Source organism: Dipodomys spectabilis, unplaced genomic scaffold (genome assembly GCF_019054845.1).
Source record: "Dipodomys spectabilis isolate Male_0828 unplaced genomic scaffold, ASM1905484v1 ptg000001l, whole genome shotgun sequence".
NCBI classification, from domain to species: Eukaryota; Metazoa; Chordata; class Mammalia; order Rodentia; family Heteromyidae; genus Dipodomys; species Dipodomys spectabilis.
Genome location: NW_024870678.1, coordinates 17,971,078 through 17,986,264, shown reverse-complemented (window position 1 = coordinate 17,986,264; position 15,187 = coordinate 17,971,078). Strand labels below are relative to the sequence as shown.

Sequence of the window (15,187 nt, the reverse complement as noted above, 5' to 3'; positions counted from 1 at the left end):
AGTGTTGTTGTTGTTAGTGTTGGTGGTGGTGGTTGCGGGGTTTGAACTCTGGGCCTGGACACTGTACTTGAGCTCTTCAGTTCATGGCGAGCTTGAGCCACAGCAACACTTCAGTGGGAAGAGTTTTACAAAAGCCTAAGGCAGAACTTGATTGGTGTAGTTGGACAGGAGCAGAGCTCAGCAGTGTATGTGAGTGGACTAGAGGTAGTAAAGGGCTGGCAGTAGGGTGAGTGGACTGGAGGCAGTAGGGGCTGCAGTAGGAAGTGTAGTCAGAAGGCAAGTGGACCAGGTCACACAGGGCCTTGGAGAACATCATTAGGAATTTGGATTTACCCAGAGTGAAGTCATTGCAGGGTTTTGAGCAAAGCAAGAAGGATTTATAACAAGTTAAAAAATAATCCCTCAAACTCTTGTAATTCCAAGCAACCATAGGGCAGTCAAGATAGGAATAGAGAATCGATTTAGGAGGTTTTTATAACCAAGGTGAAAAATAATGATGGCTCTGACAAAGGTACCATCATCGAAAGTGGAGGTTGTTGCATTCTGAATATTTATTTGCAGTGTCTAAAAAAATTGGAAAGATGCAACTGATAGGAGAGATCATGATTTCTATTTTGGACCCCATTGTGATGTCTATTGTAGGTCTACATGAGGATGTTTTTAGATGTTTGGAGGGAAAATCAGGTCATACTGACTGTCCAGAGAGGGCACATAATTAAGGCCAATGGGAAGTGTGATTGGGACTCAGTGGAGAGGGAGCTTTTGATTCCGCATACCACAGGGAACTGAAAGATTGTGGTCTCAGGCATTACAAGATAGTATTCACACTCTAAGGTAACCACTGTCATGGTAGGTGAAAGGAAAATTGGAGGGGTAGGAGGTTTGGAAGGTGATTCTGGAGTATTTTGATGAGAACATATAAACTGGTAGATTTCATTCAGAAAACACTCTATGGCATATGGCAAAGGCCTGAAAACTGTTTCTTATTGGACTGTTTCTTATTCTTCAATTGCCATTCTCTTTTACACTGGCTTAAGTTAGAAATAGTCCAGAAGAATAGAGGTAGCTGAGTAAATATGTTAGGGCATGTTTATATAGTGAAATGTAGGGGCTGGGAAGGTGACTCAGTGGTAGAGTGCTTGACTTGCATGCGTGAGGCCCTGGCTTTGATTCCTCAGCACCACATAAGCAGAAAACCTGGAAGTGGTACCTTGGCTCAAGTGGTAGGGTGCTAACCCTACCCACTTGAGTTCAAGTCTCACAACTGGACAAAAAAATGTACCTTGATGGACCTTTAAAGATATTTATATGTTTCTCTGTGAGATAAACAAGCTATCAGTGAAACGTGATATGTGTGAGGGATTTTTTGAATGCCTACCAGAGGTCAGGCATGATATTAAACATTGTGGATTATATTTGTGGGAGTCTAGTTGGAGTATATAGTCTTGATTTTTCAGATGAGTAACATGGGGATCAGCAATCAGAGTTCTCTAGAAAGGAAATGGGGCTGGAATTCAGACTAGCTACATGGTCTTTAAGTCCATAAATTATTGACCATTATCCCCTATTTCTCCATGGAATATAGAAAAACTGAGAAGGATCTATAGCAAAGTGATGAACTACTTGTGTTGGTAATACCAGTAAACTTGGATTACTGCTATTTTCAAAATATTTAGATAGGACTTTTAAAATAATCCTAAACTATAGATAATACCCAGTTGAGATGGGTAGAAGTTTAGGATATAAAGATGTTGATGTGGATTTGATATGAAAAGAGTAGAAGATAGAATATAAAAGGACTCACTGAATTTAGCATGGATAACTTTATCATCAAGATAGAGCACCAAACCAAAGAAACAGACTTGGAATAGGTCAGTTCTTGACATTGTCTCATGGGCATAAAGTTCAGAAAGCACAGCAGGTCTGGAGGTGAGCCTTTAGGATTAGCCTAGAGATTGTCATTGAGACCAGAAAGATTTAAAAAAACAAAAATTACTTAAGGTGGATATGTGCAGTAAGAAAGTAAAAAGGCAAAGATAGATCTTTGGGAGAAATGCAAATATTTAAGAAGGTGGCCACTGAAGAGGATTTTTTAAAAAAGTGCTATTATAAGGAAGGAAGTGAAAGTTGAAGAATCTGTATTATCTTGGATCAAGAGTTGAATTAGTTCCAAAAACACTGCAGAGAGGCAAAGCTTTACATTGGATAAAGGTCAACAGGTCTTAAGTTGTGATTGTTTCTGAAGCATTGTTGATGACTGCTGTTGGAGACACTCCCTGCCAGGGATTACAGAGTGAATGACAAGAGATTGTAGATCATGCAGGATAATATTTTTAAAAAATGCTTAGTATGCTTGCTATACATAATCGGATGGTCATGTTATTAAGATACGCTTGACTGGATAAATTAATAACTTGAACCAGGTTGTAAAGCACACTCAATTTACCTAATAAGACAAAATGTTTTTGAATAACTACAGCATATTAATTATTTGGTACAAATGAGAATATTCTTAACTACTAATAAGTCTTGTCTATTAATTATAGTAAGAGGAAACAATTGGGGACTGTTAAGAATAACAATTTTCTGGTAGCTTTGACATTTTGGGTTGGTCTCTCACATAGACCCTCATCTTCCAAATGACTGGCCATCATGTAGCTTGAGGATCCAGCAGGAGCATTGCCCTGAGTGAGTGTGACAAGTTACTTTATCACTCTAGGCATCTGTTTCTTTTATGGAACGATGAAGCAGAAGCAACAGCATATGAAGCTATATATCACTAACAATCACATACATTTTCCTGGTCTAGTTTCATTCACCCTGATTCTCACACAATTCTTTTTCTCCCTTTAGTGTTTGTAAGAAAATCAGATAATTTACCCATAATTATCTCAGATTGCATTAGTTTAATCAGGGTGCATGGGCTGCTTTGATGACCCTTTAGTTATCAGTTGCTGAATCTTGAAGGCTCAGAAATCTAATGGAGATTTTGATTTGCATGATCTTTCCTTTCTCAGAAGCACTTATCTACCTGAGGAAACTGAGGGGTAGAGGGGAATGTGTGTGAGTGTGAAATGAGCCATGTGGCTCACTACTCTTGAGGTCATTGGTTGAAGCAACAAACACAAACCATTTAGAGACTTGCTGGGCACTTGTGGCCCATGACTGTAATCCTAGCTCCTCAGGAGACTGAGATCTGTGTATGACAATTCAAAGGTAGTCTGGTCAGAAAAGTCCATGATATTCATCTCCAATTAAACACCAAAATGCTGGAAGCGGAACTGTGGCTCAAGTAGTAGGCTGGAGCCTTGAGCAAAAAAGCTACGGGTTAGTGCTTGGCTCTGAGTTCAAGACTCTGGACTGGTATGTGAGTGCATGCGTATGTGAGCATACCCCCTGCTACCGAACACACACATACCACAAACCAAAACAACAAAAACATGCAGTTGCTAAACCTAGAGTTTAGAGTTTCTGCAATGGACTAAAAGTTACAAAAATGTCTGTTGCTGCACCAGAGGATCTTGGACCAGGCTGAGTGCAGCAGACCCTGGGCTTTTGTGAGCTTATAATCACCATTCCTCTTGGAATTCCATGTCTGGTTTTGTTTAGCAGCTTTCACTACAGAGTATTGTCTCAGATATTATTTCAGATGTCCGCTTTAGGTCTGGGAACATTCCCTAGATTGACTTGAAGTCACCAGTGGAAATCAAATAATAATATCAAGCACAAAATCTTGTTTTTATGACACTGTGATTTTTTAATAGTGCATAAAATATATTAAAAAAGGAAAAGTTTTCAGAACTTATTTCACTGCAAATAAAATGTTTATTAACGATGGAAGCTATTTAAGACACTTGACTCTGAACCTGTAAGTTGGGTAAAAGTTTTAAGCATTTGGATCACAAAAGCCAATTATAACCAGAACATCTGTATAGCTTGCTATAGCAGAATTCCCGCTATATCACATCTCCCTTTATTGTCAGTTCAGATTAGGACAATGATGTCATTTTAGCTTAAGATACCTTGCTAAAATGTCCTTAATTTTCTAAAGTATATATTCTATCTTAGCGTCTTTGTCAGAGAGCTATATTTCCAATTTGCCCTTTTAAAGGTAAGGGTTTGTAATAGGAATAAAAAAAAATGTCAGCTTTACATTTAAATGAGCTTTTAGTGAAAAAAAGAAATTAATGTCTCTTCTAAAGGTCTTACACTAAATTATTAGAGTGCAAAAGCACAAGGAATTCAGTAGTTATCCCTCATGAAAAATACAGAAATCACTGTATTTAATCAAGTAAAAAATAAAACTGGATTTTAAAGAAAAGTGTACCTTAGTTTAATATGTCAACCACATGAGGAGCACATTATTTTCTATATTCCCATAGTCTTTGCTTCCTGTCCTGGGCTTGAACTCAGGGCCTAGAGCTCTCACCCAACTTTATTTGCTCACAAACTGGCACTCTTACCACTTGAACCCAAGCCTTTAGTTCTGGCTTTTGTGGGTTAATTAGACACCAGAATCTCACAGACTTTTTTGCTTCAGCCGACTTTGAACCCAGATCCTTAGATCATGTCTGTCTCCTCAGTACCTAAGATTACAGATGTGGGTCCTAGACATCCAGCTTGGAAAACATTTTAAATTGTGGAAATTTGTTCACTGAACTTTAACAGCATGCTAGTCAAATTCTCTTCTCCAATTCTAGTGTATATCACGTAATTTTAGTCCATAAGCACATCCCCATCTTTTCATGACTCCCCCCCACCAAAAAAAATAGGACAGTGTCACACACAGTTGTCGACCAAGAAACAAGAAAGATGAAGGTTAGAAAGGTTAAATGGTGCATAGACTCAGCTATTATTGTGGCTCACGTTAAGCACAGACTCTTTGGCTTAATGATCAGGCATGTTGTGTCTTTTCCAAGCTTGGCAGCTCAGCGTAATTAGTATACTAATAGTGTTCCGATTTGACACAGTCCAATTCTGGAGCTCAATAGGGGTTGTCATATACCATTTCAATAAGCACGTTGGCATCACTTAGTGTTTATCATTTTCATGTAAATATCACTTGGCATCCTTTGTCAATATACTCAGCAAAAACTTTCCAAAAACAACTTTTAAGATCTCCATGTCTACCAGAGAAACTCATTAGTCCTCTGAAGGTTTAAAAGGCATGATAGATCCAGATTGAGTCACACACCCAATCCCCGTATTGTTTGTTGGGAGAATTTGGGTGGGATGCATTAAACAGGCCGAGGCTTGTTTCTAATTTAGATATAAACCACACACACTCACATACCATTTAACTACAAATTCCTCTAGTTGTCAGAGAATGTCAATAGTTAGCCTGGGAGGATGTCATGTACCATTGGCTGCTTAATAAAAAGCCTTTAAAAGCATCAGTATACCCACTCAACACTTTTATAGTTTGTAGTTTGGGAAGAGTTAAACGGAATCTAAGCTGGTCCCTGGCTGGTGGAGAGAAATGGATGCGGGGATGTTTCATTCCGCAGACATTATGAACCCATGGACAATACCCAAAGTCCTCATACCATGCTACAATCAGTGCTGGGTTTTGTGAGGAAGCCTGGATGATCTCTCCAAAGCCTTGATCCCTGTAGAGTCCTGTAGTTATGTTACTAGAGACCACCAGCTCTTCCTGAAATGCCTCAGTGGCAAAGAGAAAGCTACAGCTTTACATATGTACCTGCTAGCATTAGAAACCTTGGCTTTTCTTCTTGTTCCCTGTGGGAGTGAGTGGCTGGATTACCTCTTGTAGAATCTTTCCTTACTTTTTTTATCCAGGGGGCTGGAGGAGGAAGAAATGCCCAGTGATAGAAACAAGTTACTTGTTTAACACATTGTGCCTAAGATTTTTTTTTGTAGTTGTTAAATCAATAAAGATTCATATTGGTATACTTTCTTTGGCTCTATAGAAAGTTTACCATAAGAGATCCAGTTTCAGTGCAAAATATGGTTGGGTGATTTCATGTAATCAATTAACATTGATGGGTAGTTACAGATATAACTCATTTTGTGGCACACCACTAGGTAACAGGTGGCTTATTCCAGCATCTTTGTTCAAAAGGAGATGGAGTAGAGTGTTTCATGGAAGTTTTGTGATATTTGAGTCAAACTTTGAGATATGGACCAAGAGTACTCTAGAAGGGATAAGATAGGAGAGCAAGGGTATTCATAGAAAATTTTGACTGTTTCATATCTACATAGTCCAAATTTCCCCAAAGGAATAGTAGAGGAAAAGGATGAGAGCCTAAGGCCATCATATCCTTGCTAGCTCTCTATTTCAGTTTTATACACATTTATGGTTGATTTTATAGTAAAAGAAATTACAGACTTGGCTGTTTTCCTGATGTTCTAGAGCAGACTTAGAGATGTCGATAGGAATGTTTTTTTTATACTGTCATTAAACAACTCTACATGTAAGAGTATTTGCCACTATAAATCAACTGGTATTTCTTACTTTAACATAGCAGAAAATGTGTAGGCAATCTGCAAATCCTAACCTGCCATTCAGTTTATAAGGTGAAACATTATTCTAGTAATAGATTAGGCTAATTCAAAATGACTACACTTGTTGTCACTACTGAGTACACAAGGCGAGTGAGAGCTTGTGACCCGTCTTAGGGCTTCAAGTATTGCTATTACATTCCACTGTGAGATTAGAGTTATCAGTACTACGTTATTCTTTTCCACTTCCTATGAAGGAAACAGCTAGCTGAGGCCCAGCCAGCAGGTAGATTGACCACAGTAAGGAAGTAAGCTAGAAGTCATCCCCACAGGAGAGGTTCATGTCATCTCCCTGAGTTGTATTACACCACTAATAACTGCTCAGAGAGGAAAAAGAATAGCATTCCCACAGGAAATGCCCCAGTCTCATGCAATAAAGAGCTCCTTTGCCAGTACATTACAAATGGAATATGTAAGCATCAAGGAGAAAGGTAAATTAAGCTTGCATTCCAGGGTCAAGGTCAGTAAATAAGGCTAAGGAAACCAGGTCAACTTGTATGGCCTGGTAGAAGTCTGGAAAGACCAAATTATTGGTCCAGGCTAGATGAAGTGATAATGTGAGAACCAATGGTCTGAGCCTGGATTGGATTTGAAGGGCTGAATTTCCTGCTCCCTCAACATTCTTCTTCAGTGTTACTTGTTTACTTTGTTCTTCCCACATGAAATCTCTCCTGATAAATCTTTCAGGTACACCCATGGTTTTATGCTGCCTGTGGTAATATTCAATTTATTGTTATTTGGTGCTACTGGGGATTGGACTCAGGGCTTTTGCTTGCTAAGCGAGCACTCTACCATTTAAGTGACTCCTCTAGCCCTGCTGCCTGAGTCTTAAAACATACTACTATTTTCTGAATTTAAAAATTAAATTCATGACAACTGTGTCCTATCTGTGATTTGAGAATGAAAGCAAGTCAAGGTTATATTCAGTAAATAAAAAGGAAAATAATATTGTAAAATAAAACACTTGTGTCTAGTACTCATAAGATGCTTGTAAATTTTGATTGAATTAAATGGGATGTTTGTAATACTTAAAGAATTATCTTTAAACATAATTTCTGCATGCTGTTCTAAAGTCTGTTTAAGACATCTGGTTATAAATAATAAATTAGTATTTATCTTAGCAGAATCATTTAGGAATTAATTAAGCTTATTATTTCGAATGCTATAGCTGACATTTTGATATTACAAACCTTAAACTTGTTTCATTGATCTCTTCAAAGTCATAAAATGTTCTTCATAGCCAGAGGCTAGAGGACTTAGAATTGGTCATCTTGGGTTCAGCGTAAATAGTCAAAAGTATGAACTCCTTAACAAAATGGGGAGTAAAACAAGACAAATATATAGAAAAATAAAGTTGGTTTTTTAAAAATTATTTTTACACACAGGGACTGAAATTTGGAGGAATTTTGTGAATGTACAGAATTTTTCAAATGCAGACATAGCAATTGCACACAGAGTGACTCCTTTCTGATTCAGTTTCATAAATTGGAACATGAAGAAGCACCCTCCAGTAGATAATACTCAGAAATCAGCACTTAATATGGCAGTAATGGTTATTGCTGTCATTCTTTACATCTTTAAAAATAATTAAGCATTACAGCACAGGCATTATAAAGTTCCCCTCTCACCATTAAGAGGATATTTGAGGTTTGATGTAATTTAGCAAATTACATTATACAGTAGTTAAGGTTTTTATGCAGTGAAGTAAAATGTGTCGTAGTTAAGCACACTTACCATATAATGCATTGTACAGAGTTACATGTTCCAGCTGCTGCCAGCTTTGTTCCAGTGTCATTATTGCTTTGCAGGCTGACGTTCCTCAGGGAGTGATTCGTGTGCAAGCTCCCCATCTTTCGAAAGTTTCCATGGCAATACAGCTAACTGAAGAACTAAAAGCCAGTGATGTACTTGCCAGGTTTCTCAGCCAAGAAAGGTAGAGGCCTGTTTTGTCTTAATTATTCTGGGGGATAACTCACTTGCTGTCCTTTTTTGTGTATGGGGAGGGATAACAAAACCTACCGGGTGGTATGAAATGCATAAAATTTCTTTCCAGCTAGACAGAAGATCAAACCTGACAATGAGACTGTTGGAATGAATGAGTTTAGTCTGTTGGAGTTAGTTAGTGTTCAAGTTGAGCCTGTTTCTTCCTTTTTCCTTCTTTCTTTTCTTTTTTTTTTTGGCAGCACTGGGGTTTGATCTCAGGGTCTTGTGCTTGCCAGGTAGGCACTCTCTCACTGGAGCCAAGCCTATTTCTAGCAGGAAGTCCAATTATTCCTTCATTGTGTCTATAATAGATTTGGTAAATGAGATCAGTCCATAGTCTTTCCACAATATGTTGATTGGAGGTTAATTACTATTTGTAGAAAAATTACTGATTAGGCTACAGAGAGATTAAAACCAGGACAAGATACATTTTTTTCCTATGAAATAGATAATGAGCAACAACAAGCTGTCCTTCAAGCTCTGAGATCACAGAAAGAGAACAAATTGTCCTTCTTAAGGACAACCAAGACCTTCTAGATTGCGGACTGGTCCTTCAGAAGCCACTGACATGACTGTCTCTATAGTATATGTGCTTTCTGATGTGTCATTTCTTGAAATTTACAGATCTTAAATGAGTGCATTGGGTTTAAGGTCATGTTTTAATGCACACCTCCTCCCTCCATCTCTACTCACTGAAATAAGCTAAATTTTTAAAAAGGGAAAAGAGATCTAGGGCACTGGCATCTCAGTGTATAAATACTCTATTACGATCTTTCCCTGGATTGAATCTCCTCATTTAACCTCCGTGGTAGGAGCAGGCAGGGGGCAGGGTCTTCAATGAAGTTGTCTGGCAAAGCATCTTCAGTTTTTAATATAGTACTTGAAGTATTCAGTAGGCTTCTATTTATTGAATATCCTCTGCTAGGTGTTGGAAGGGATATAGACCTTATTTGAAAGTCAAAGTGTCTTCTCCCTCTTCCCCTTTCCCCCCCAGCTCGGACAAAGGGGGTGATCAATGGAGGGAAGAGATGATTCTCTATTGATAACAGATAGTGGTGAAATAGGAAAGAAGCTATTGTAATAGCTTGGCTTTTGGCATATCAACATACATGTCTTTGTAGTAACACTTAGAGGTCTTTAGGTCTTTACCGAAGGACCATTACTCCTTCTGTTTTACCGGTAAGAAAAGTGATGTTTGCAAGGAAACATACTACTTATATGTAGTAGAACTAGAATTCTGAGGCTGGGGCATCTGTCCCCTGAGGCCAGTCTGTAACCATTCTCCACATCTGGGAGTCCCCGCATCCTGAGAGGAAGATGCAGTATGTGGCCTATTAAGCCCTACGGCAGTAGAATCTTTCAGGATTGAGGCCTGGGTGAAGTGGAATTTCTCAGGGCTTTATTCATTAACTGGTGTCCCCTGGGGCTCCCTGGCTTGACTTGTAGATATCAGCCTCTCCTTAGTCCATTGCCTCTTAGAACATTATTTTTTTGGCGATTTGACTGACTTCAGACATGAATGGCTCTTCCAGACTAGGCACCATCAATTTACACAATATCTATGTCTAGGTCTCAAGTGAAGATCAACTTCTTTTATTCCCTCCCTCTATTTAGTGACAGTATAAAGATATGACTATGAAGTTACACAGTGCATATCAACTTTAATATTTAGAGATATAGGATGAAGTACTAGTTGGCATCTTCTTATGGAAATCTCTAGTTTTGTGATCATTACCCTTTGCCTATTTTCTGCTTGTAGTACATTTATGTTTTGTTTTTGTTTTTGGTCTGGTCATGGGGCCTGAACTCTGGGCCTGAGCGCTGTCCCTCAGCTCTTCAGCTCAAGGCTAGTGCCCTACCACTTGAGCCACAGCGCCACTTCCTGCTTTTTTCTTTTTGCTTAGGTGATGCTGAGGAATCGAACCCAGGGCCTCAGGCATGCAAGACAAGCGCTCTACCACTGAGCCAACTTCCCAGCCCCTTGTAGTACATTTATTAAATAAGAATTTGCTTTACCCTACACAGGCCATTTCTTCTTGCTTGGAGATACTAAGGACACACACTCATTTTTTTTTATAAACTCCTTAAGTCTCAATCCTTCATTTGTAAGAGTGGATTATGATAGGAATTCCCTGTTGATCTTGTGATAATTAACTAAAAAAGTGACCACAAAGCTCCTGGCGATGTCAGTTTGGACCAACACAGGAGCTGAAGTCCTCAATACATGTTTGCATGAGTATTTCTCTTCTATCACAGTCCTATGCTCCTCTCATTTATATCCTGCCTATTGGGGGAGAATGGAAATCCTACTTCCTTTCATCCTTACTTTCTCCCACCTTCACTACCGAAGCCAATGAACGAACACTGGAATAGCCAAAAAGCTCAACCAACTATACATTCACCCACCAGGCTTTGATAAAGTGTTAATACCTTTTTCATCGTGGATTTGCTGATATTACATGTGTGCTTACCTATATCAGAAAATTCAGTTCAGGTTTCTATAAAGTGAAACAGGAATATAGATAAATATATTTTGAAACATTCAATTTGGGTTTTTTTTTATAGCAACAAATGAATTTTTTATACTCCTAATGCATGGGTTATGTAGTAGAAGCAAAAAGAATTTTTTAAATGTTCAACTTAAAATAAAGTATAGCTTTGGTTAGGTACCAAATAGGACTATTGTTTAAGATTTGGCAGCAGGTGGAACTTACGTGTGAAGGCATCTAAAGCCTGTGTATCTGGTTGTGTGATGGATGCAGGGTGGGAGGAAAATGTTGGATGGCCAGGTGAGCCATTATATGACTGATGAGGAATGCTTCCCCTGTGCCATCTTCTTCTAATGGTGTGAATATAAGTCAACCCTGTTTTTCTCAATTCTAAAGTCTGTGTCTTCAGGTCCTTATCGCAATAGAATGCAAACCTTTCCATGCACCACAATCGACATAGGACATTTTAAAACCAGACTTTTGAACTTCCTCCCAGAATGGTTTGTGTAACACTGGATCTATTTGTTAATGCATTTCTAAAGTAATAGTTTGACAGAAAGCTTTGAACATGAGCTGAATTTTGCTATTTGTTTTGTGTTTGAACCTAATATTCTTTAAAAATAAACAAAACCAAACACCTTTATTCTTGCCCCTGATTTGTTGTATTGAAAAAATTTAGATCATGTATGAAATTGTCTATACTTACGGGGTTGCACGAGATACATCAGTACATGTGTATACCAGGTAATGTTGAAATCAAGGGCAATGTATCTCTGCAAATAGTCACTGCTGCTTCGTAGTGTAAGTTAGTCCTTTGAAGAGTATAAATATGTGATATAACCTACTTGGCAAAGTCTTCACAATGATGCTTTGCTTCTCCCTTGTCCGTGTGTATGTACCTCCCACGTAAGAAACACCAACATAGGACTGTGAATCATTCTTAATTCTCTGCCTTCCTCTTGAACATGGTTACGGTTGTCAGCCCAGCTGCCCCATGACTAGCACTGAAAAAGTGCAATGTGAAAACTGACATAGAAACTTAGCCCTTATGCAAAGTAGATAAGCATGTTAATAATTTCATTGGCTGATAAAATTTAATATTTCATTTTACAAATTTAGAGACTGATTTATTATTTTGCCTTCAGATGTATGACTGCATTTGTTTATTTTAATTTACAGGTGTGACATTTTGATTACCCATTCAGCACATTTAGCAGATGGGACAATATAAATGCACGGATAATTACAGTGTCTAAGTTATGAATTCTCTACACCAGCTAGAACTCCCTAAGCATGTGAAAGTGATTTACTTGCAAGCTATTTGATGATGCAACTAATGAGCTTGTTTTGTCCCCAGTACTGGTGTGGCTCAGACTCTGAAGAAAGGAGAAGTTTCTTTATATGAGATTGGAGGAAACATTGGTAAGGTCATTAAAAAAAAAATTTCTTGACATTCTAGATGCTGATTTGTTGTTGTGAATGTTGTTATTTATATCTTTGGAGAAACACAAGAAAGCTGGAAATAAGAAGTTAAGTACAAGAAATTTGAGTATTCTCTCTCCCACTTGAAGCCTGGAGTTTTTAAACTTATTAGTAAAAAGACTGTTTAAATATTAACACATTTTACTTTTAACTTAACTATTTAACTCCTAGGTCTTGGGAATTGTCTGGTTTCTTAGTGCATTTAAAACTCTTGTCATGCTTAATGAAAGTGAATAAGATTTTAAGGGACCATTAAAAAAAACACACAATGAAATACTTTCAGCTTCCTAACTTAATTTGAAATCTACTTATTTAGAGAAGGACTTTTTCAATAGTTTAACCAACTCTTCAATGGTTTTTTTTTATTGTGAAAATACTGTACAGAGGAGTTACAATTACATGGACAAGATAATGAGTACATTTCTTATCAAGCATTGTAGCCTCCTCCTTTGTTTCCCCTTCCCATCCCTTCCCATCCTCCCCCTGCCCCCCACCCAGTCTTCCCCGCTCCCCGCCCCCCCACGAAAGTTGTAAAGTTCATTTTCGACATAACAACTTGTACATCTCATTCTTGCAATGGGTCCACCTTTATCCCTATTTAAACGATTTGTTTTTCCCCTTCCCCTCCACAAATTATACCGAAATCAAATACAGTGAAAGCAGGGGTTATACTGTGGGGGAGGGACATACAAAGCAACAAAGAAATAATCTTATAAATGTGTTAGAAACAATCACATGAAAGAAAGAAAAAAACATTTGAATACATTCTTAGGGTTCATTTCCCTAACATCACCTTATCTGACCTTTTCTGCTTGACTCAGACATATACTAGATATTGCTCTTCAATGGTTTTAATGACAAGTATTTTGAAATATAAGGCTTTAGAGTTGAAAACACTGGACTTAAGTTTAACATTGTATCCTAGTTTACCTTCTGTGTTAATCTGATCCCCCTTTCTTCTCTAGGGGAACGCTGCCTGGATGACAATACCTACATGAAGGACTTATATCAACTCAACCCCAATGCCGAATGGGTCATAAAGTCGAAGCCATTATAGAAGCTGGAAGCCAACGCTAGCCCTGAGGACTTCTGTGGTCATTCTTGCTGGGTCAAGAGTGTACATAAAAGAAATGGTGGGAATCTTATTTTTCAGCTGTATTCAATTATTAAGAAGTGACGCCCTCAAGCCTTTACAAAAAAGATAGACATGCTGCTGCCAGAATTATGCTGATTATCATTAGAAAACAAATACTTCTAGAGACAGGGGCTTAATTAGCTTGTGGGCTGTTTTTATCTACTCTGTGAAATTCATCCAGATGTGAGGTGTTTTTTTCTTGATGAAAATGTTTTTTACCACTCACTTTTCCTTGTGAAAAGCATATGTTCTGAGGCATATATATGTATGTATATATATGTATATATGTCTCCTTTTACCTTCTTACTTATCTGTCTCTGCCTTTCCTCAGTCAGGTTTGATCTTTAACCAAAAACAATAACAAATACTAGGTATTTTAAGGCATGAAGACAGCATACATTAAAACAGACTTAATGCAATGTAATTCTTGGGACTATTGAATAGTGCTATTCCATGTCTGTGAATCATTTATTCCAATGATTCCACCCTAAGATCGAATAGTTAAATAGTTAAATAAAAAGTAATCTCAGGCTGTGATTTCTTTTCCCATTTATTTGATCTGTGTGCATGGAACTCTATCCTTGATCAAGTAAATTGGCCTGTCGGAAACCGCCAATTATTACCCTGCCATTAAATACTTATATATGAAGAATAAATTCAAATATGTGCATCTGTAATAAGAACTAACGATAAACAGAGAATGAAAGCCAAAGAACTATACTCTTTCCAAAAGAAATTTACAGAGTCAAAGCTGGCTTGACCTGTTTCCTATTAGCTTTATAAATATACATAATAATATGATCTAGTAAACAGTTGGAGAATGTATTGTTAAGGCAGGATATCTTTCTTTTCTTTTTCTTTTCTTTCCAGACTAAGACTACTGGACAAGTTATACTTTTCGGTATGACACAGTCATGTGAACAAGTTTTTGTTTTTGTACTTATTTTAAATCAATAAACTTACTAAAATGTTGTGGAAAGTACTCTTCCCAGGGATTTTAACACACAGGCCACATTGTGACCAGAGATGAGCCTCTCTACTGTACATAGAAGAGATGAAGAGAGAAATGTTAAATATTTTACAAAGTTAGAGTGTAGTAAATAAAAAGGTAATGTTAATGAATGTTGTGCCAACTGTGTTTGATACTTTTAGTCATACGGGAAGGAAAATTACACATTCTCAGAAACTCTTGATGTCATTGCTAATTAGGAAAGAAAAGGCCCTTAATGGGAGTCATAAATTTTTAGCATATAATTACAAGAGCAGCCTGTGGAAATGATCACTTAAAATAACTTTGTGGTGATTTGTGCCATTGCTTTTTTTATTTAAAGAATTTCATAATTAAATGTCTTTTTCAACATAATCTTCTCTTGGACTTATTACACTTCTGTATGTTCATGAGTCTACTTTGGTCTTTTAAGGATATTTTTAATTGACAAGTGCTCTATTTTTATTACTCAGTGACATATGGACTCTCACTGCTCCTATGGTCCTAAGTGATTTTTTTTCACATTTGGAAGACATGAGAGAAAAACTTATTACCATCCTTAGACTTTTTCTTCATGTAAATTTCTAT

General features: G+C 37.6%; 1 protein-coding gene across 4 annotated transcripts in view; it reads left to right on the top strand.

Moving 5' to 3' along the window:
- Positions 1–14,974, top strand: part of Arhgap18 (Rho GTPase activating protein 18) — a 131,919-nt gene extending 116,945 nt beyond the window's left edge. For all 4 annotated transcript variants that reach the window (XM_042682835.1, XM_042682916.1, XM_042683065.1 and 1 more), the window contains exons 13-15: positions 8,331–8,455; positions 12,352–12,416; positions 13,442–14,974. In XM_042682835.1, coding sequence (XP_042538769.1) covers positions 8,331–8,455; positions 12,352–12,416; positions 13,442–13,533 — 282 coding nt within the window. In that variant the 3' untranslated portion in view covers positions 13,534–14,974. The remainder of the gene's footprint in view (positions 1–8,330; positions 8,456–12,351; positions 12,417–13,441) is intronic.
- The last annotated feature ends 213 nt before the right edge of the window (positions 14,975–15,187 follow it).